General features: G+C 54.0%; 1 protein-coding gene across 1 annotated transcript in view; it reads right to left on the reverse strand.

Moving 5' to 3' along the window:
• Window positions 1-22,465, reverse strand: part of VIPR1 (vasoactive intestinal peptide receptor 1) — a 29,943-nt gene that overhangs the window by 5,620 nt on the left and 1,858 nt on the right. The window contains exons 2-10 of the mRNA XM_084754477.1: window positions 13,156-13,261; window positions 9,156-9,263; window positions 7,064-7,170; window positions 6,226-6,329; window positions 5,820-5,952; window positions 2,512-2,665; window positions 1,989-2,049; window positions 1,708-1,774; window positions 1,341-1,432 (exon numbers count right to left, since the gene is read on the reverse strand). Coding sequence (XP_084610603.1) covers window positions 1,341-1,432; window positions 1,708-1,774; window positions 1,989-2,049; window positions 2,512-2,665; window positions 5,820-5,952; window positions 6,226-6,329; window positions 7,064-7,170; window positions 9,156-9,263; window positions 13,156-13,261 — 932 coding nt within the window. The remainder of the gene's footprint in view (window positions 1-1,340; window positions 1,433-1,707; window positions 1,775-1,988; window positions 2,050-2,511; window positions 2,666-5,819; window positions 5,953-6,225; window positions 6,330-7,063; window positions 7,171-9,155; window positions 9,264-13,155; window positions 13,262-22,465) is intronic.

Raw genomic sequence — 22,465 nt, forward strand, 5'->3', positions numbered from 1 at the left:
ACTTCTGGGAAGCAAGTTGCCGAGGTAAAGGGTACCCATGTGTGCAGGTCAGGAACGCTGTCTCTCTCGGCAGCGGGCAAACCCCACACATCTCCTTCTGGAAAAGGAAAGGGATGCTCTGCCCACACAGCCTGCTGGGGACAGAATGCTGTCACACCAGGAATGGGGAGGAGGAAGCGCCAGCCTCAGTCACCGTCTTCCAGAACAGAATCCCAGATCCGGCAGCTTGTGACTCCGTAGCGGGGAGTCTCCCAGCCTGACAGGACAGTTTAAGACCATCTAGGACCCCAGGGCTGACTGGCCCTTGTGGGATTCCAGGCTTATCTGGCATGCATGGTGGGTCCATTCTCCGCTGTCACCATGTGTGTGAAGGTTCCGTGGGCGTTTGTGTAGGTGCCCTGGTCATGTTTTGTGTTTCTTTCAGTTGCCTGTAAGCTCTGATTGGTCTCCCCAGTGCCCAGCCCAGGGGAAGGCCCTCCTCTCTTTGCCAGCAGTGAGCTAAGGTCTTGTGGTGATTAATATCAATTGTCAACCTCACAGGACTTGAATTACAGGGGAGCCAAACCTCTGGGAGTATGTGGGAGGGGATTCCCAGGTGGGGCTGAGGTGGGAAGACCCACCTTGACTGCTGGTGCCACCATTCCATAGGCTTGGGCCCCAGACAGAGTAAAAAGGAGAAAGTGAGCTGAGCACCAACATTCAACGCTGTGCATGTGGTACGGCTAGCTGCCCTGTGCTTCTTCATCCGTGTCTCTGCCATGACGGCTGTGCCCTTGAATCATGAGCTAAACCAGACCTTCCTTAAGCTGCTTGTTGTTATTATTTTTTTAACAGCAACAAGGAAATACCTCCTCTCTTCCTGCCCATAGTGGCACACTCCAAACCTCAGAAGGTGAGCAAGTGTGCACATGTCTTTTGCACAAAGTGAAGAGCATTTTACACGGGATCCTGAGTGGGACAGGGCCTGATGCATGGTGACCTCTCGGCCTGTGCCTGGCATGAACTCTGCACATAAGATTCTTATCATTGGGGAGTACTGAACATGGTCACCTCAGCGTGTAACGGGGAGCTCCCCGGAGCATCAACTGCTGGGCTTTTACTGTATCCCCTTTCTCTGCCACCCAGGCTAGGTCAGAGACTGAGGACGGTGGGGGCAGCAGATTTGAACTTGAAGGACAGCAAGTGTGAGAACAGCAGGTGCTGGTGGATGGTGCACGTTGGGCCTGGTCACGGGGCTGGGTAAGCGGGGGGCGAGCATAGGGCGTGAGGTGAGCATAGGGGATGATCTGAGGACCCGGGACGGAGGTTTGCAGCTGGGGTGCTGCTGGGCCCACACTTACGAGTATGGGCTGCTGTCATTCTTCCCAATGTTGGGTGGCCGTAGTTTCTGAACCAGGATTCGGATGATGCAGACGAACAGGATGAAATTCACCTATGGATTGAGGGAGCCCCAGTTTTGGTCAGTTAGAGGGAGGAGGCTGGCGTGGGTCGTCTTCTTCCCCAGGCTTTGCCACCCCCTCCACAGGACCACTTAGCAGCCCTTCCCTTTGGGGCGCATCATCCGGGAACTCTCCTCTGAATCCCCAGGACCCTCCCTCAGGGGAAGCACGCATGCAGGAAGCAAGGGTGAGTGATGGAAACCAGAGGCTCCCGTGTGTGCTCAAGTGGGTTGCCTACTCTGGGCTCGGTGGTGAGAGGAGGGCTTACCAAGATGGAGGTGAGGATGGGGCCCTTTATGATCCACCACAGTGGGGAGTGGATGGTGTCCCAGCACCTGAACAGAGCACGGAGCGTCGGCCATCTCCCAGGTGTCTCCGGCTTGGTCCCCAAGCCCAGAACCCGCTACTCCCCACATCTCCCTCCAGCCTCTCACTTTGGGCTTGGTCCTGTCGTCTGTCTACCTGCCAAACCTGGGCAGCATCGTAAAACCCAGGGACTCTGCTCCCACGTGATAGCGGCCAGAGGGAGGGGATGGGACAACAGCTCACCCGAAATTCTCAAAATACATCCTGACAAAGGTCCATATCACGATGAAAACGATGGGCACTCCTGGTAGGGCCGAAGAAGAAAGGAACAGAAGGGAAGGGGCAGAGAGCACAGGGGGGAGGGTTTGGAGGAGGGACCAGAGAGAGAGAGAGGGAGAAAAAAGGGTGGATGCTTAGGGCTGCTCCCTACAGTGGCACAGGTTGTTCATGGTGCAAAGACTCACTCCCCAAGAGTTAGTGGGACTATAAGCCTGAGGGTCTGTGACCACTTAGACAGTTGGGTTTGTTTCTCTGATTTTTAACCCCTTAGAGATTGGCAGTAGCCCTGTCAGGATCAGAAAGGGAAATGGATGCTTTTGCTCAGACTCTGCACCATAAGCAGTTGCAGGAGGCTGGGAAGTGGGGTGGCCCTGGGAACACAGGTTCTGGGGACATTCATCAGTGACCAACCTCATAAACAGACTAGGGTTGCACCTCCCACTGCCCAGCGAGCTTCCCCAGCCTTAGCCCCTCCCCGGTGCCATACCCCAGCCGATGACTATGTACCCCCGGAAGTACTTCCGCTCAGAGAAGAAGGAGACGGCCAGCAGGGTGTGGAGGTAGAGGCCCTCTACCAGCAGCCAGAAGAAGTTGGCCATGATGCAATACTGGAAGAAAACCACAGCTGCCTTGCAGCCTACCTGCAGGGAAGAGCGAGGGGAGGCTCAGGGATGGCAGGTCCCTCCTTGCCCAACCTCTGGTTGCAGGGGACAGACACAGCTGTGGCCCAGCCAACGTCAGCGTTGTCAGTTCCCAACCAGGCTCTTGAGACAAATATAGTGGCTTTTCCTGTGATCTTGACTTTACATGCTTGGGTACTTTTGGCCAAGCTGGTAATTTAAATTATCCATCTGTCCACGTGTCTTCTGCAGGTCTTCTGGCTATGGATCCCAGTGTCTCTGGGTATGTCCAATCCTCAGCCTGCGCCTGGCTGCATGTGGCTGAGAACAGCCATGGATACAGTCCAATGCGAAATGGTAAGCTTATTTAAAATGTTATGGTGTGTGTGTGTGTGTGTGTGTGTGTGTGTGTGTGTGTGTGTGTGATATTTTTGGCAACTGAATTTTGAGGTTCTCCAGCACGAACTTGATTTATGACAACATGCTGTCACAATGTTAAAAGATTGACAAAAAGGTGTAGACGCACTCCCTACCTGTCTACCCACCTGCCCGTTTACCCATCCACCAGAGTTTGTCTATTTGTGTGTGCACATTATGTGTGCCTGAGTGGGTTTTCAGTCAGTCTGACACTGTAACTAGACTAGTCGAGAACTCACTGTGTAGCCTTGGCTTCCTTCCACCTCACAGCTACGCCTCGGCCTTCTGCATGGGGGGTTATAGGTGCCTGGCTATTATTCATGCATTGACCTCCTAACCCGTCCCACTCACGGCAACTCAGCTGCCTATTCATCTGTCATCCAGGCATCCACTCATCAACTGTTTACCTGCTCATCCATCAACCCACCCGCGCACCTCTCTGTCTGTCCACCCACTCACTTAAGTCTGTCTCTCTACTCACCCAGCTATCTCTCCAACTGTCGACCACCCCGCCCACATAACAGCCATTTTTTTCCATTTGTCTGTCCACCTACCTTTGAGCCAGGCCAGGACTTATACGACCCTGCCTCTACACCCCCTCACCTGCTCCCTCTACCAGCCTTGTTTTCTTCCCTCTCTCACTTTTGTTCTCTGTTCCCCCCAGGACCCCCCCCCCACCTCTTACCCTCCCCCCAGCCTGCTCCCTGGCCTCCAGTGAGGACTAGGAGCCTGAGGCTGAGTTCTTGCTGGAGACTTCAGGAGCTTCCTGACCATAACGTGTGAGTTGGGGCTTTGGAGGGGCCCCGGAGGCAGTGTGGAGGGGGGCAATGGGCTGCTGGCTAGCTTTCTGTCAACATGACACGAGCTGGCATCTGTTTGGAAGAGGGAACCTCAGTTGATACAGCACCCCCACCAGCCTGGCCTTTGAATAAGGCACTCTCTTGACTGATGACTGATGGGAGATTCGGTTCACCACGAGTGGTGCCGTCCTTAAGAAGGTGGTCAAGAGCTCTATAAGAAGGCAGCTGGGCAAGTACAAGGAGCAAGCCAGTCCTCCGCACTCCACCATGGGCTCTGCCTCGGCTCCTGCCTCCAGGCTCCTGCCCTGCCTTCCCTGGATGACGGACTACAGCTGAGAGATGAAATGAGCCTCTTCTCCTTGATTTGCTTTTGGTTGTAGTGTTTATCACAGCAAATGGGAAACTAAGAGAGAAGGGGCTGTGAGTGGGGGAAGGAGCAGGGGACGGTGGGTCTTCCCTCTGGGGCCACAGGGACTGGTGATGAATGGCCGAGGCAGGTGAGGGCAACAGGAGATCCATGAGGTGGTGACCAAGGGCTCTGGGTGCCCTACCTGGCATGGGCTGGATAAAGGGCTGCTGGGCCTCTGTCTCCTCCCAGAAACACTCGCTCACTCCACAGCATCAAGCCACCCTCCCAAGGGCACCATTTCTTTTCCACTCCCCCTGAACACAGAACCTGGGCTGCCTCCCTTCCCTCTCAGGCCTTTGGCTGTCAGGCATCCTCACGGACCAGCCTCCCCTCTCCGCCACATGACTGGAAAATCCTTCCCTGGGCCACACTCCTGTCTTATCAAGCTCTGTGGAGGGTGCAGGCCTCTCTCTGGCTCTCTTTTGGCCCCAGCTTGTGGAGTCACCCTGGGCTTTTCTTCCCACTTGAGACCCCACCATCCTGGGAAGCAGGCACTACTGATCTGGAGATAGCATGCTGCCTCTCTGGCCTCACTCAGAACACAGCACAGGAGGGAGTCCTGGCTGCTTCAGGCTCTGTCCCTGGGAGCCTACAGTGGTTAATATTGTCAGCTGGCCAGAAGCTGCAATACCCAGGAGACAGACCCTCAGCACTGTCCAATTTGTCTGAGGGGGAGTGTTTGGATTTAGTCAACTGAGGAGGTGAGCAGCACCAATCCAGGGGCCACAGTCCCTAAAGTGAGGTGAGTGCCAGTGTTCATGTCTCTCTGCTTCCTGATTGTGAATGCAGCATGGCCGCTGTCTCACCATTGCGGCCGCCATGCACCCCTGCCATGTTGGACTGCACCTCACACCACGAGCTGAACAAGCCCCTTTCCCGTACATTGTGTCAGGTGTTTTGTCAAAGCCATGAACAAACAGCCTAGGGCTGGGCTGAGGGAGACAGTCCGCAAGGAGAGGTAGGACAGACAGTAGTGTCAGAGATAGCATCTTGGCTGAAGAGAACAGAAGACTGAGCTGGGAGGAATGTGGTGGTGGGGGACTTGCATAGATGGGGAAACTGAGGCAGGGAGTTGCCTGATGTTAGATCAGAAACTGGTCGACGGGGCCAGATGGGGGCTCTGGGCTCTGACCATGAGGAACCAGCCTGCATTTCTTACTAACAGAGGCAGATATATGAACTCCCAGATGGCCCAGCTGCCTGCTGCTGCACTGAGAGGAGAGCGGGATTCGATGAGTGGTCAGGGTGCGTGTGTGTCTGTCCTTGAGAAGAGGAGAGAGACAGACAGAGGAAGGGAATGAGGGAGAGAGAAAGAGAAAAAGGAGGAGGAAGACAGAGATGGAGACAGAGAGACACACAGAGAAAGACACAGAAGAAGGGAGGGAGGGAAAGGAGGGAGGGAGGGAGAGGAGGGAGAGAGAGAAAAAAGGAGAACAGAAAGAAGAGGAGGAGGAGGAAGAGGAGGGGGAGGAAGAGGAGGGGAAAGAAGAGAAAGGCGAGGAACACAACCATGAGGATGAGGAGCTGGGGGAGTCAGGTGGGTCCTCACCGGGGCCTCAGAGCAGTGGTCTACCTCCTCACTGTCGAAGAGGGCCATGTCCTTGATGAAGACGGAAGTAGCCCTCAGGATGAAGGACACGAAGAGATGCATGTGGATATAATTCCGGGTACAGTGCAGCTTCCTACAAGAGGCAGGTACATCTGGGATGCAGAAGGAGCCTTGGACCAGCCCACACTGGCTGGCATGGTGCCACGCTTTAGGCAAGGTGGTGGGAGGAGATGTGGCCTCCATGTTACAGGCCCTGGAGGTGACAGGTACCCAGTCCCCAGCCTCCTGTGCACCTGGTGCCCAATACACAGGACAGTGGGACAAGGCAGCTCTGAAGGCCACATCGTGACCACCTGCTGCTGGGGTTGGGATGGCTGGTCTGGAAGAGGTAAGGGCAGGGACTCACCTGAACAGGCTCAGGATAGCCACGGAAACCAGGAGGCTGGCAAGGGACAGGCTATAGCCAATGGTGTAGCCAGTCTTCACAACACTGTAGAACTCGGACCGTTGCTGTGTGGGAAGGGCAGGCAAGGGTCTTAGGTTGGAGTTGGGGTTGGGGGGGGGGGAGCTCAGCTTGGGGCTGCTGATGGGGATGGGCTGGCTATTGCTCTGCCTGGTGCACTGCCTCACTTAAGGAAGATGTGCCTGGGGCTCCTAAGAGCACCTGAGTGGTGCCCCTGGTGTCCATGGACAGGGATTCTGTGCCCAGAGGGTAATTAGGAGGTAAATGAATTCTTCTTCCTGCTGTGCATGACGGATACCACATGGGAGACCTCACATCTCCCACTTGTCAACCACTCAGTATTTTTATTTTTTGGTTTTTTAAGACAGGCTTTCTCTCGATATCCTTGGTTGTCCTAGACTCACTTTGTGGACCAGGCTGGCCTTGATCTCACAGCAATCTTCCTGCCTCTGCCTCCTGAGTGCTGGGATTAAAGGCATGAGCCACCTATAGTTTTGAGAGAGTCTCCCTGAACAGTCCAGGCTAGCCTCAAACCCATTGTCTTTCTTCCTCAGCCTCCCAAGTGCTGGGTTGCAGACTAGAGAGGCAAACCATCTGGGAGGGGGGGGGGACCGGGGTTGTTCTCATTTGGGCGGCTCAGAGGACAGCTCCCCTTGAGTGTGATTCTCATAGAAGTCCTGTGTGTGCTCTGTTGGGGGAGGGAGGCAGGGGATGGGCCTTAGGGGATGTGAACTTGAGGAGGGTGGACCCCAGCATGTACAGAGGCACACGATGCCCTCACCTCATCCAGACCAGATGCCATTTCATCCAGGCCGCAGGCGATGGGGTAGGGGTCTGGCCCCAGTTCTGACCAGCCTTCTTCAGTGCAGCTACGGCTGATGTTATGGCCTGGAAGCAGGGGACGGAGGGAGGAGTTTGGAGTCAGGAGGCAGACACAGGGCTCTGCCTTGCTCTCTCTCTCTCCGTGCCGTGGCGATACCAGGCTCCAGCTCCCCAACCCAAACCCTTGGGGTTCCCTTGAGGTGAGGAGAAGCTCCTGCAGGGCTGCTGGGGGCCCATTTGCCCAGGTGACAGACTTAGAGCTGATGTTACTATGACTCCATTTTAAGGAGCAGAATTTGGCTCCTTGTTTAGCGTAAACACAGGGGCAGAAAGACTCTGGTTTGTGTACTTAGTCACCAGTGTCCAGCACCAACCTGAAGGCACAGACTGATGACCGACTTGGCTGTGCAAACAGAAAGGTCTGCTCTGCACTTATCAGACACATTAGGAACACGTGACCCCGTGGATGTATTAAGTCCTTGTCAGAAGAGCCAGGCAAGAAACCGTCAAACACACCAGACCAATGAAGGGTGGGGAAAACTCCCTTGCCTGAACTCCATAGGAGGACCCCAACGACCTGTCACCCTAACACCCAGTGTGTGTGTGTCAAGGGACAGAGAATGTCTTATTGTCCCTGGGGCCGCAGCTTCCCACTGCTTGGCATGGCCCACTCAAATTGCTATCTACTCACCTGTCCATTCAGCCACTTGTCTACCTGTCTGTCCATCTGTACCTGGTCCTGTGTCTTGCCTGGTACCTCTGCCAGACTGGGCTCTGTACCCCCAGTAGCCCCCCAACTGAGACTTCCACTAACTTGTCTAGCCACCTGATTTTCCTTTTGCACTTTTACTTAGTCTCTGTCTTGAGAATTCTGGGATGGCAGGTGCACGCCACGTGTCTGTATTTACAAGGTGCTGAGGGTCGGAACTCCAGTCCTCACGTTTGCACAGTGGGAGTTTTACCCGCCGAACTCTTCTCCCAAGCCCTCCTGAAGGTGTTTTATCCGGCCAAAGTAGACATCCTTCTAACCCTCTGATTTTCATCTTCCTTTAGAACTAAGACTCTTTGGGGAGGAGGTGCATGCTCACCAAAGCACAGGATGGGGGTCGGCATCAACCTCATCCACTCTTGCAAATGACCCTCTTGGGATCGGAAGGCCAGTGGCTTACACCCTTTCTTCCACACTCTTTCCTGTAGATCCAGCCACAGCCCTGCATTTCTCCCCACCCACTTCATAGTGGGGTGGGGGGGGGGGGGAAGGGGGAAGGGGGAGGGGGGGCGGTCTACTGCTGCACAGGCCGTTCACTTCACAAGGTCATATGGCTCTGGGTACTGGGGCCTCAGCTCTGCATAGTCAGGTGCACTGTGGGTAAGAATGACTGTGCCCGCGGAAGAGCTAGCTGTTCACGTCCCTTCAGGCCCCTGTCTCCGAGAGCACCCCCAACACCTCGTCTCTTCCTCCCCCACAGAGCCCCTGGCCATTTGCTGTTCATTTGTTTATTGTCTCACTTGAAGGTGTCTCCAGCTGGCACTGGGACTCCCAGAGGGCAGGCAGGTGGCAGTTCCCTAAGTCCCTTCCCACGGTTTGTGTAGCATAGAGCTCGGCGTGATGGAAGGTAGGTACTTCATCTACTGACTGGGTGTGGTCTAGAGGTCCCGAGGGAGCCCCCTTTTCCTTTTTTGTCTTCCGTGAAAATGTTGGAACATGACAAGGTGTGATGGCAAAGATGTGTGGTGGCTTCCTAGGGCCCCGAAGGTCACGGGTTCCAGGCCGTGATGACGAGAACATGGGAGCCGCAACTCAGTCAGTCGGTTATCAATTGCTGAGCAAACATTTAGTTTGAGCCCGTCCCACAGCCTTATCTCTAGGTGAGGAGCTAATCAGATCCCGCGAGTCCTCTCCAGACCCGATGCCATTCTCGGCCACGAAGCCTCCAGGTCCCGCTAGGCCCCTGGACAGCTTTCCTGTTTCCTTAAGTGGAAAAGCCCCCCTGGCTGGCCCCATTCACGACACATGGTCCATCTTCTGGCCTTCAGCCCAGGGCTCTTACCGTGAACCGGGGAGAAGAGCTGGAAGATGAGGGGGCAGCCCAGGACTACCACCTGGCCGCGAGGGGTAGCCGGCCAGCAGGTGAGGTTGTCCCACATCTTGCTGCAGCCTGTGGGGGTGAAGGCAGAGGGCACGTGTCACCATATGAGCACGGTGGCCACTCTCTTCTTCCTCCTGACCAATGCCTGCCCAGGATGAGCAGGTCTCGTGTTGATGGGACAGGCAGAGGCTCCTCTTACTGTAAGGGAAAGAGCTCCCCTATATGGCACCATTTGTTTATTTATTTTAGACAGGCTGGTCCCCAGGGAAACCTTGAACTTCTGGGCCCTCCTGTCTCTAGCTCCTGAGTGTTGTTGGGATTCCAGGTGTGTGCCGCTATGCCCAGTTCACATAGTGCTGGGATCAAACCCAGGGCTTGTGGTGCACGCCAACTGCCAACTCAGCCACATCCCCACTTGATAGACAAGCCCCAGAGATACCAGGCACACAGCCTAGCTGGTTCTGCCCAATGGCAAACTGTCTCTCATCCGGGATGAGCTCCTGGGCACTTACATAGGTGTCAGTCTTTTTGAGTGACAAGAGCTGACGCTCTGGCATCCAAGTTCTCAGAGCAGTCAGTGGCTTTAACTCTGCGGGGTGGTCCAGGAAAGCGGTCACTGAGAAAAGGGAGCAAAGCCTGCGTTTCATTTTGTTCGGAACTTTAATGGGGAGTTGGTCAAAGTTTCAGGAGGCCGTGTCACCTACTGCAGCCTGTGGCATCTGAGTCAGTGACAAGCACCAGCTGTATACTTCAGTCTGCGTTTATAGCTCTCTGGTTCCCAGAGCTTATATTTATAGGCACAACCTTCAGACTGTCTCTTCTTATCTTTTACTGCCATCCTGCCTGCACATGCACACGGCATTTGATTATAAATCACCCTCCATTCTGGTTTTTTCTTTTATAGAGCCTTGCATATATTTCTAGCAGCACAGTGAGTGGCCTTCATTTTTATGGTTTGTAAGAAAAAAGACATTTAGATTTCAAAACCGTATATTACCAAATTACCGGCAGCAGTTTCAAGCAGTTCAGCCCCACCGTCTGAGCCTGCCTTCTAGACACAAATAAGGCTATCAACCCACGTTCAAAACAGCAAGCTCCATCCCAAGAGGCTCTGTTAGGGACCATTCGTTTTATAATAGTAAAGGCAGTGCCTGAGATGTCTGCCACAAGACGTCCGGGGACAGCGGAGCGCACTGGTGGCAGCCGCCTCCTCACAGAGCTTGCAAAGCGCTATAGTGAGCGAAGACTTGTTGCGGTTGGAGACTGTTAGTTGAGGATGCCAAGGGGTGCCTCGGGGGGCTCTATGAAACTGGGTGCCCCTGTGGTGAGATGACTTCTCTGGACCCCTCTCTTGAGGGTGTCAGTCTCTTTGCAATGCTGCCAGCCCCACAGATTTGCTCAGGAAACCCCACCCCAGAGTCAAAGTCGATGCCAGCTGGGCCAAGCCCAGGACCAGCCCAGGTCCGAAGGTTCACAAGTTCTCAAGAAGGGGCCTGGGAAGAGGAGGTGGAGAAATGCACCCACAGAGGGGAAGAGCCTCCAGGCTCAGTGCTGTGGTCATGTGACTGCCAAGGAGGGGAGTGGGTTGGCAGCGGATGGGCCCTCCTGGTACAGCAGCAGTCAGGTGGCACCTGCAGCCAAGGCTAATGAAGTCACTCTTCCTGTGGGCCACCGCTTTAACATGTCCCTCAGTCTATCCCACATTTGCCTCTGTCCCTAGGAGGACACGTAGGAGCCCCCCCCCCCCCAAGCTGGGAAAAGCTGCTCATGATTTATGAGCTGTTTCAATTAACATCAGCAAGAACCAGCTTTGGAATGTCCCAACATTGTTTCAGCCTTTAAATGAGTCGCTTATATAACCGGCCCATTTTACAGGGCGGGAAACGGAGGCAAGGTGGCAGGATGAGGTGTGGCAGGCCTCTCGCCTACTTACACACATTCCTCTCCTGGCTTCTAAGGGCTCAGTAGCATTTCTCTGGGAATCTGGCTGCCACTGGACTTTATGTGCCCTTGATGACAGTGTTGGGCACACCCTGTTTCGCAGGCCAGCTATTGTGTCTGGTCTGCGCCAGGCCTCAGCCTTTCAGAGTTGCCAGTCTGAGCGAAAGAGTTATGTGTGTTGGGGCGGGGAGGTGGTGAAGGGTCCTGTGTGTGTGTGTGTGTGTGTGTGTGTGTGTGTGTGTGTGTGTGTGTGTGTGTTTCGGGGCAGGGGGGTGATGCTGGGTCCTTGCTTAGCTTCACCAGAGGTGGAACAGAATAGAAGAGACTGGGCTCTGCCCAGTGGGGAGGCTGCATTTGGCCTGAAAGAAGTACAGCACAGCGAAGGCCACACTGAACTGCCAGTGTACCCAGGGCAGCAGGCAGGCAAGGAGACTGAGGAAGAGAGGCCTGCAGGGGTGTGCGTTGGGAGGCTCCTTGCAGGGGGCAGCTCAGGGCTGGTTTGCTGGGGCGGCTGGGTTTGGAAGTCACGGAGTAATGACAGTCATGAAAATGCTTGGTTTCTAGAAATGACTGTGTGTGGCCAGGAGATTTCTCCATGTGTCTAGTCACGGCTAAGGCTCCAATAGGAAAACCCAACTTGAGGCTGAGATGAGAGATGGAGAAGTAGGCGGGCAGGCAGGCAGGCGCAACAGCCCCAGTGAGTCAATTTTATAGAACTTCTTACACATAATGACACACACTCACATGTGCTCTCAGGCATACTGACCCCAGATATACATGCAAACATACATGCATGCACATGGGAAGGCTGCCAAGTGAGCAGACACAGCCTGAACACACACCCAAACACTCACACACGGACATTCAGGGACACCACACACCTGTTACATCCATGTTTACACGGATACAGGCCTCTGTCTTACAGAGACAGAGGCAGGAGGAGAGAAGGTCAGGCACAGCCTCAGACAGACCAGGGCCAGGGGTGCCCACCTGCAACTACGGGGGTGTAAACAGCCTCAGAGGCAGTCAGGACAGACCTTCAGTTTGGACACCTACACCTGCCATTTTCTAGATCCCAGTCTGGTTGTTATGTACAAGGAGCTGGCAGTCCATAAGAACCCTATGCCAGCAGTGACCTTATTGGGATCATGAGGGTGGCAGGTCCCCACTTGGGGAGCAGGTAGGGGGTGCCATACATAAAGTGTGGCTCAGGCCATGCCCATCTGTGAGAGTATATGCCCACATGCAAGCACGAGCACAGGAGGCCTGTGCACCAGTGTCAAGGGCCTCAGAGTGGAGTTGGGAGCCAGGAGCCAGCAAGCTGGACAGGTGCTTCCTGCTCCCATTTCGTAACCGTAAGCCCAGCCTCGGGAGCTGGGATGGAGACCCAGCTGCCTTTCTGCCTCCGCTGTGCCATGCTAGCTCTCCCCAACACAGTGAGCCTTGGACCTCCCACCCTCCCAGCCCTGCTACTTCCCTGGACTTGTCCATCTTTTCAGGTTTGCTCAACCCTGAGTGACCAAGCCATATAGACAGAGCTCTGTTCTTGTTCGGCCCGGTGGCCGCTGCAGGCCTTGGCCAGCCGGTCTCTTCTAAGCTGTAGGTAAGTCAGGGGCCAAGGAAGTTGACTTGGAGTGGCCTCCATGGTGGGTGTGGGAGAGGCTGGGGTTCCTGGAGCCCACCGGCCTCATCATGGAAAGCCTTTGTCACTGAGTGGGTAGTCGGTCCAGCAGCCATGGCTGGATGGACCCTTAAAGTCAGAGCTGTCTCTGTACGTTCAGAGCCGTGGTTCACCATGTGGTTCCCTGATAAGAGCTGGGAACTCCCCAGATCTGGGTGGGGTCAGGGAAACATGGAAGCCTTGTGGATGCTTCTGCCATGTCTCAGACCCAGAGCTCTGTGGTGTGATCTCTGCCCAGCCCCCGATCCCCGGCTGGCTGACTGTTGTGGAAGGCACACACATTGGGCTGGGCTCATGACAAGAGGGAACTTGGGACTCCTCTGCCCTCCCCCGACTCACCTGTGGTTTCATTCTCCAGCTGGGCCTCCTCCAGGCACTGTTGGTGCTGTAGCTCCAGCATCTGCAGGTACTCACACTCCTTGTGTGGGTTGGCTGCCCAGCCGCGCTGAGGACAAAGCAGACGGAGGACGTGAGCCTCATCCAGACTGGGGGAGCAGAGGGCCGAGCTGGGTCAGCCAAGGTTGACCCAGCTCTCAGCCTGGGGATCTGAGTTCCACACTGGATGTCCACTCTGGCCAAGGTCTTCACCCTAGCCTCATACTGACCCCTAACCCTGACCTCAGCCTATAACCCATCCTAGGCCCCGATGAACCCTTATCCCAACTGCAGTTTGTACCCTACAGAAGCCCCAGACTAAACATCGTCCTGACCCCAGACTGTACCCCTACCTCAGCCCTAGGGAGCATCCTGATCCTGACTGTGTGCCCCAAATGTTCTCACTGACCCCCAGCTTCTGCCTTGAGGACCCTCTCAGGTCTCTTGGGCCCCAAGTAATGCTGCTACTGTAAGGCTTCTGGCCCCGGGGGAGGTAAAGAGCCTGTCCCTAGAGTCTTGAGCTGATTACTAGGCTCTGCTACTCTGGCCCTGCCTCAGTTTCCCTGCATGGGTAGGGCCAAGCTAGTGACTCCCTGTTATAAGACTCGGGGTATCAGCCTCTTACTCCTGGGGCCAAGCCAGGCAGGGCAAAAGGGCTTGTCAGCGCCTACTTCCGACACGGGGCCTCTGCTCACTCTCGTTCATGACGATGGGACAGGGACACTGACCCTTCTGGCCCAGACTTCACCATCTCCTTCCCTTCTCTCCCGCCCTCCAGCATTGCCCTGGCCCGGAAGCAGGGTCGGGTGTGCAGACAGCACAAGACAGGACACCGGGGCAGACGTGAGTCTACAGAGTCTGGGATCCGTGGGGGGCGGGGATGTCAGGCCTTGGGGGTTTGTGGGTGTGAAGAAGGCGAGGGCCTCTGTGGATGAGCAGCTGGATTGGGGCGGCTTCTGTCTGCTCTGACTTTAGGAAGTGGCTGCCGCTCTTGGACCCTCTGTCAGTCTCCTCATCTCTGCCTGGGTTGGAGAGTATCGGTCTCCACTGGGGTCCCCTAAAGCTGCAGTGGGAGACCTCACAGTTAGAGGCCTGAGTCTCCTCTGCGTCGCTCTTACCTTGGACTCAGTCCTCCCCTCCCGACTCAAAGCCTTGTTGAAGTTAAGCCCGCTGACACAGCAAGGACATAGGGGCTTCTCTGTGTGTCCTTCCTCCAAGGGGACCATCTGGCTGGCAGCATTAAAGAACACAGAGCTCGACCAGTGGCCTAAGAGAGTCAACACCAGTGGCCAACCTGCAGCCAGGCAGCAGAGTCCACCAGGAGAGAGGTCTAAGCTGCGGCTTACCACGATGTCCCTTCCACCACAGCAGGTCTCTGTTCCTGTGAGCCTCGTCCACCTAGCGCTGCAGTTGCCCTCTGCCTTCACATGTCCCGGCCACCCACACCTCACTGTCAAGGCCTGGAAGCCACACAGTGAACGCAGGAACCCGGCCAGTGGGGGGTCCAGACACAGTCTACTGAAGTCCCTTTCAGCTTGGCATGTGGCAAGCAGCGCAGAGTTGTCAGCAGAACTGTTTGAGGAAACAATTGAAGGGGACCCGCTGCCTGTGTGTCCTCTCAGGGGTCACACGCTTCACCTCTTTATGTCAGAATGCTTGCAGTGGTGTGGCTTGGGGGATCTGTGACTGGCTCATGCTCAGGTGTGGGGAGCAGGGTGGTCCTGGGGTTCCCGAGGAGACCTCTGAAAGAGGAAGTCGGGACTGGCCGGCTAGCTGTGTCCGTCACTGTTCCGCCTTGTTTGGTACGCCCTCAGGCACCAGTGCCGGCCACCTTTGGACCTGTGACTTTGTCCCAGACTCTCACATTTTCACCGTCTTGTCACACTGTGCCATGGTAATGCAAGCAGGACGGGCTGTGTGGGTACCTGCTGTTTCTGTGCACAGCTCCCATGAGCGTTCCTCTTCCCTGGTGCCAGGTTCTCATTTGGAAGGACGCCCGTCACCCCTCAGCCTCCGCTCGCCAATCACTGTTCCCGGTGAACCCCCTTGCAGGGGATTGGTGTGGCCAAGACTTAAGGCAGTCGGCATTCCCAGCCTCGGTGCCTGGCAGTTAGCCCAAGCCAGGCTCCTCTGAGGCAGAAGGCTCACACTCCTGGGACTTCGGATTAAGCTAGCAGGCAAGTGGGTTTAATTCTCCCCACTGGACTGGAAAAACCTCAGAGGACCCAAGGCTGGGGTTTCTGTGGTAATCTTGTTGACATATACAACATGAAGATGAAGGCCACTGAGGGGCAGCGGGATGGAGACAGAGAAAACCCAGAGCTGCCTGACAGGGAGGGCAGGCCATGTCTGAAACAAGATCTTCCCACAACATGAGCCAATCGCCTTGTTTATGCTTCAGCCAGTTAATTTTCCTATCCCAGGACAGAACAATGGCTGTCCCTCACTTTTGGCCTCCTCTTTTTTTCTTTTCTTTTCTTTCTTTTTTTTTTTTATAACAGTCTTTCCTTCTTAAAATTTTGTGTATATGAGTGTTCTGTTTGCATGTACACCTGCATGACAGAAGAGGGCATCAGATCATATTATAGATGGTTGTGAACCACCACGTGGCTTCTGGAAATTGAACTCAGGACCTCTGGAAGAACAGACAGTGCCCTTGACCGCTGAGCCATCTCTCCAGCCCGCTGGGCTCCTCTTAAGCCAGAGTAATGACCATACGGATTGCCAAGTGGTATTCCATAATCGTGGGAGGACAGAGCAGGGCAGCTCCCTCTGGCCCTTATCACTGAGGAATTCAGGCAGGCCTTGGACTTCCTCTCCCATTTCTTTTCCTTTTCTAAACATCCTCAGTGTGTACACATACACACAGACACATACACACACACACACACACACATATCTCTATCATGTGTGTATGTGGTGCGTACATGTGCACACATGTGTGAATGTGCACACAGAGGTCAGAGATTACCCTCAGGGGCTGGTCCTCAGACATTATACTATCTACCTTATTTTTTGAGAGAGGGGATCTCTGTCATCGGCCTAGAATGTGCCAGGCAGACTGAGGTGGCTGGCTTGCAAGCCCCAGGGGTCTACCTGTCTCTGACTTCCTACACTGAGATTTCAAGTTCCTGCTAGGCACCCAGTTTTGTGTTCTTTCACTCTTTCCCTCATTCCTTTATTCCCTCTACTGCTTCCTTTATTTTCAGCATGGGTTCTAGGGATCTGAATCAAGGACTTGTGCTTGGAAGGCAAGCCGGTTACTGATGACCATCTCTCTGGATGTTCCTTTTTAATCACTATGGGGCACCTAGCTCTTAGCCACGTTTGCTTGCTACTCCTTAGTAGAATTCTGGCTGACGTCACGTCATGCAACTGTCCCTGTAGGCCCACTGCCCCGGCGCTTGGTTTTGGGTCAGGGGAAAAGAGGAGCGTGGGTCCAGGAGAGGCCAGAGTAACTTGGAATCCTGGACAGCTCTGAAGCATGAAGAACCATGGCATCCAATAGTTAAACTGCTTTTGCCAAAATTTAGTTGAGTGAGATACCCCTATCTGGAGGAATGTAGAGAAAATAGTGGCCCACACAGGAACCTAAGGTCACCCAGCGAGTCACATCCCCAGACAGGACCCAAGTCTCTGGCCCTAGTCTGTGCAGAATCAATCCTTTGCCAGAGATTTGCCTTTGGCCATCTGGTCAACCCTGGCCCTTGGGAGGACAGAGCAGAGCAGCTCCCTCTGGCCCTTATCACCGAGGAATTCATGCAGACCTTGGACTTTCCTTTTTCTAAACATCCTCATTGTCCTCCTGGACTTCAGACACACAGTGGACACTGGAAAATTCCCTTGTCAACTACAGCCAAGCTTGCCTCCGATCAGGGCATGAGCTCCAGGATGGGATCTAAGTAAACAGTGGGCATCAGAGTGGGTCACATAGTTTATACAGCATGAGGAAAGGTTTAGACAGTGAGGGGTGGAGTCGGCATCCGGGGATACACACAGACAGGGGGACATAGGACCCCACCATGTTGGAGGTTGCAGGAAACCATGCTATGAGGAGTCCTAATGGGGGTGACGCAGGGTGAGGCTTGGGAAGGGGCCTGGAGGGCCAGTTTTGAAGTGTGAGCCTTGACTCCTAGGCGTTGGGGACTCTCAAAGACGTTGCTTCAGAAGCATGAGAGTAGGGGACACACTTTGCAAAGACCCATCACATCATAGATGGCTGGATACCGGACAACAGGGACCTTCTAGGGGACAGGTGGTCTCTGAAGGGAGTATGAGGTAGACTGAGTCAGAAAAAGTGTGCTAAGTACTAGGAATTAGTATGAATGACTCAGGCTGTTGTGACTGTTACAGAACTTGGGACCATCAGAGGAGATGGGGAATTGGCAAGAGCCGGTAGGACACTCTGGTCCTATTTGCTATCTTCCCACTGCACTAGCCCTATATAAAACCTGATATTCATGAAGTGTCCCCACCCCCCAAGATCACATGATGGCAGGCAGAGAGGGAAACTGATGACCCAAGGAGAAGAGAAGCTCTGTAGAAGACTAAGTAGAGACCTTATCTCATTGGGGAGGGCATGAGAAAGCCTGGCAGGAAGGTAGGAAGGTGCAAAAGTTAACCTGTGTGGTTGTCACACCAACACATACACACACACACACACACACACACACACACACACGCACATACACCAACATGCACACCAACACACACATGCACAGCACACCAACTCACACATGCACACATGCAAGCACACACACCAATATGCACACACACACACCAACACACCCATGCACAGGCATACCAACCTACACACACATGCACACACACAAGCACACATACCAATATGCACGGACACACCAACACACACACGCACAGACACACATACACCCCAACACACACTCAAGCACACCAACACGCACATGGACACCAACACACACACGTACATGCACACATACCAACACATACACACATGTATACTCACACGAACACACACAACAATTTGCTGAGCTCCCACTTCAGATCTGTACATTTTTCTAATTAAAAAAAAGGCATTTTCAAATATTGAGGCAGAACATGTCACAGCCACATCCCCTGAGAAAGATGCAGTCCTGAGGAGGCAGCAGACTCCTGTGAGGACTGGGTGGCAGAGCCCTGTGGGGACCACAGATTCTGGGCAGCCGAGCCCTGCGGGGACCACAAGTTGTGGGCAGCCGAGCCCTGCAGGGACCACAGGTTCTGGGTGGCAGAGCCCTGCGGGGACCACAGGTTCTGGGCAGCCGAGCCCTGTGGGGACCACAGGTTCTGGGTGGCAGAGCCCTGCGGGGACCACAGGTTCTGGATCAGACTGTCGGCCATTACTTGGATGAGTGACTGGGCGATTTACCCAAGCACATCTGCACAATTGAGGATGACAACGGCATCACGTTCTCCCTTTTCCTGACCCAGTCCACCTCGTGCTCCCCTCAGAGGCCGCCTGTCCCTTCAAGCACCCTCATTCCCAATGGCACAAGCATAGCGTGTTGGGTTTCACATGCTGAGGACACCAGCCTCACAGACAGGAACGCTGTAAGCTGGTAGCAAGAACAAAGCCGGGCCTGCCCTGCCATAATGCCTTTCAGATGCCCGGATGCTCTGAATGTCCTACCCACTGACACGGAGAGGTCTCAAGCCTGTCTGTTCCCGCTGTCTCTAGCACATTTGATTTCTTTTCCCTTCCTTGTATTTTCGTGCCTCTTTCCCGAGAACAGAGCCTTCCCTCCCTGCTAACCTACATTTCATGAAATCGGCTCCCCTTGAGGACAGCTGCTTTCTCAGAGTGTGTGCGCCTGTGTGCACGTGTGTGGAGTATGTATGTGTGCACACACATGTGCACTAGGCGAGGGAAACAGAAATCAGGGCACAGAGTTGCATTTTGGGATTTAAAAAGCTTTCCAGGGAGTGTAGCATTTGCTGTGTGAGCATGAAGGACTGAGTTTGGGTCCTCAGCACTCGTGTAAAAACCACATGTGGTCGTGTGCATCTGGCTAGCCAGCCCAGGCATTTACCCAAGAATACACAATCTATGCCCCTATACAAGCTTTTCTGTGAATATATGTGGCGACTTATTTACAAGTGCCCCAAAGTGGAAACCATACTGGCCATCCTCCTGCCTCAGCCTCCTGAATGCTGAGATTATAACTGTGTGTCACCATCCCAGGTCATTCATTTTAAACTCAGTCTCTCTCCCTACACACACACACTCTCTCACACACACACAAACACATACACGTGCACACTCACACACATGCACACTCACACACACACGTGTGAGCACACAGGGGCTGGTTATATATCCAGAGCTCAGCTCTAGTGACTCTTTGGCTTCAGCCTCCTCAGTGCCAAGACTACAGGGGTGTCAGCATGCCCAGCTCGGTTTAACAACACACAGACAGACAGACAGACAGACAGACAGATGAGAGAGAGAGAGAGAGATTTTGAGAGAGAGAGAGAGAGAGAGAGAGAAACAGGCAGACAGATAGAGAGAGAGAGACGGGACACAGAGAGAGAGAGAGAGAGAGAGAGAGAGAGAGAGAAAGAGAGAGAGAGAGAGAGAGAGATGGAGAGAGACAGACAGACAGACAGACAGAGAGAAAGAGAGAGATGTAGAGAGACAGAGAGAGACACAGAGAGCGCTTTCGAGAGCTCTCACAATTGCTGGACTCAGCACAGCCTGCGCCATCTCAGTACACTTGTTGGGAGATTCCTCTGGGGTAGGAAGCCTTTCGAGGCACACGCTCATTGTAAAGCCCCTATTGTCCTGGGTACCTCTGGGGAAGAGGACCAGGATCTGTGGGTGCTGCTAGAGTGCTGCACACCAACCACCCAAGGAGCCTGAGGACTCTTCCCCTCCTCCAGTGACCTGTTGTGCAGGAAGAACTTGTTTTACAGTAGCTAGGAGAAGGCACTTCCTGAGAGATGCGGATCTTGAGCCACATAAGGTAGAATGCTTAGAGGGCTCCCGTGCCCAGGGCTCACTGCCGAGGCACCTCACTCTCACCCCAAATGCCTGCCAGCTGGCTGTGCGACCCCATCAGTCAGACAGAAGCGTCTCGCAATAAGACAACCGTCTGAGTGTCACTGTTCATCTTGTGGTGTTTACGTGTGGCAGGAGGATATGCATTGGAATGAGGGAGACTGTTGTGCAAATCGTGTTAGGTGTGACCGGAATATCGTACTTGTACAGGAAATCGGTCTTTGATTTAGAGATGCATTTTGAACGAAGGGGGTTAAAGGTCAACGTTCCTCTAATTGACTTGGATATACTTTAGCCAAAACAAACAAGTGATGTAAATATTAAACATTGAAGTCACCCAATGTCAGACCTAGGGGATATTTGTATGCTCACATACCTGCAGGTGCCCAAAGAGGGCACAGGAGGGTGTTGGGTGCCTAGGGACTGGACTCTGGGTGGTTGTGAGTGTACCAACATGGGTCCTCTGCACGAGCAGGATGCTGCTCTTAACTACGAAGCCATCCTCTAGTCCCTTATTATGCTATTCTTTTTTTTTTTATTAATTTATTTATATTACATCTCAATGGTTATTATTATGCTATTTTTATTTACTTTGTTTGATATATCGTATATACACTCTATCTATCTATCTCTTGCTTATCACTGTGGAACGCAGGCAGCCGTGAGTTCAGTCCTGCCTCAGACTCTTGAGTACTGGAATTACAGACCCACAGCCTTTTCATAATATTCTTTCTATTTGTTCATTTATGTTTGAAACATTTTACAGTAGAAGAAAGAAAAAAAAAAACCCTATCATGCAGTGGAGTGATTGAACTCTTTTCTTGAGGAGTGAGCACCTTTGAGAAGCAGGGGAGCCTGTCTATGCATTGTAGCTCTCCTTTGTACAATGGCGTCCTTTTTATGCTGGGAGTCCAAATCAGAGGACAAAGTTTAGGAGGCTGAGAAAATGGCAAGGCTCGCTTTAGTTCCCAGCGTCCAGCCATCATCCATGAACCAAGAGGCCAAGTGGAGGGACTGGCCACGGTAGGAGGGTGGCTGGGTACAGGCCTAACCACAGGAATTGTGCCCGCGTTGGGTGCCATCAAGGTTTTCCTCACTATGAGATGTCCCACCATGCCAACTCCTGCCCACTCTCCTCTGAGAGGCACTGTCACTCCCTGGAAGACACTTCATGAAGACGCCCCACTTGCTCCACTTGTCTGCCCTGGTTAGCTCGGGACCAAGGATCAGGGATGACCTGTCACATGGGCCATGCAGACCTTGTTTGGATGCTTAGCTCTATCTAGCTGGAGACCTGAGGTTCAGAGAAGATCAGGCCCCAGCCGGAAAGCGGAGCTGGCTCCAGCCCGGCGCTGCCTTCCCCGTTCTCTTCCACACTGGGCCAGGGTTCTTTTGTCCCTTCAGAGATGAGAAAACCAGGTCCTTCTAATGGATGAACATGTTCCCAGGCCAACGAGCTGTGGCTGTGTGGTGGGGCAGCATCCACGGCTCTTGTGCCACGCTGTGGCTCCCACGCAAGTTACAGCAGCCTCAGAGGAGGCTGGACCTCCAGATTCCAGAACGTGTAAGTTTAAACCTCTTGACAGAGTTCTGTCTTTCAGCGTGCCGCTGGGAGTCCTGGGCAGGCATAACTGAAGTTGTCTCTCTGTTTTAGAGCGTGGTCTGTCCCGTGCTGTTTCCTAAACGCCACAGTATGATCTGCCTACGCCAGAGGCCTGGGTAGCAGTAGGCAGTCCGTGGAAAGGCTGACAGTAGTGGCCAGAAAGGGCTCTCCCGGTGAGGTGTGGCCTCCGCCTGCCTGGCGGACGCTCAGCAGGGCCGGCCTTGCCCTCTGCCCCAGCCGTCCAGGTTCTGAGAGAAGCTGGGGACTGGGATTCTCTCTCCCTGGAGCCAGGCTAGCCATGGCTATTTTAATAGATTGGCCAGTGCAGCCAAGCTTCAGGGTGCTGCCTTGCTTCTTCCACAGGGGTTTTCCTGTCTGTCACAGCAATCCCATCACTCAGTTTTAAGAGCTGTGCCCCACATCCATCTGAGGTCACTTGCCCCTCCAGTGGAGACTCTTGCAAGGTAGGTATCTCAGGCTGTCTCTAGTCTGAGTGTCCCCAGCAGCCTGGCACTGAGCACTTGTCTGCTGCCTAGGGGGCAGGCGCTAGAGAAGGCCTTGGGACACACTTTACTTCCTCCTCTGGGACACTGGAGGTTTTCTGCCCCCCCCTTTTTTTGGCTTCCCCGTTCAAAGATTTCCCTTCCTAGGCCGAG

This window comes from Acomys minous, assembly GCF_964271855.1.
Source record: "Acomys minous genome assembly, chromosome: 13".
NCBI classification, from domain to species: domain Eukaryota; kingdom Metazoa; phylum Chordata; class Mammalia; order Rodentia; family Muridae; genus Acomys; species Acomys minous.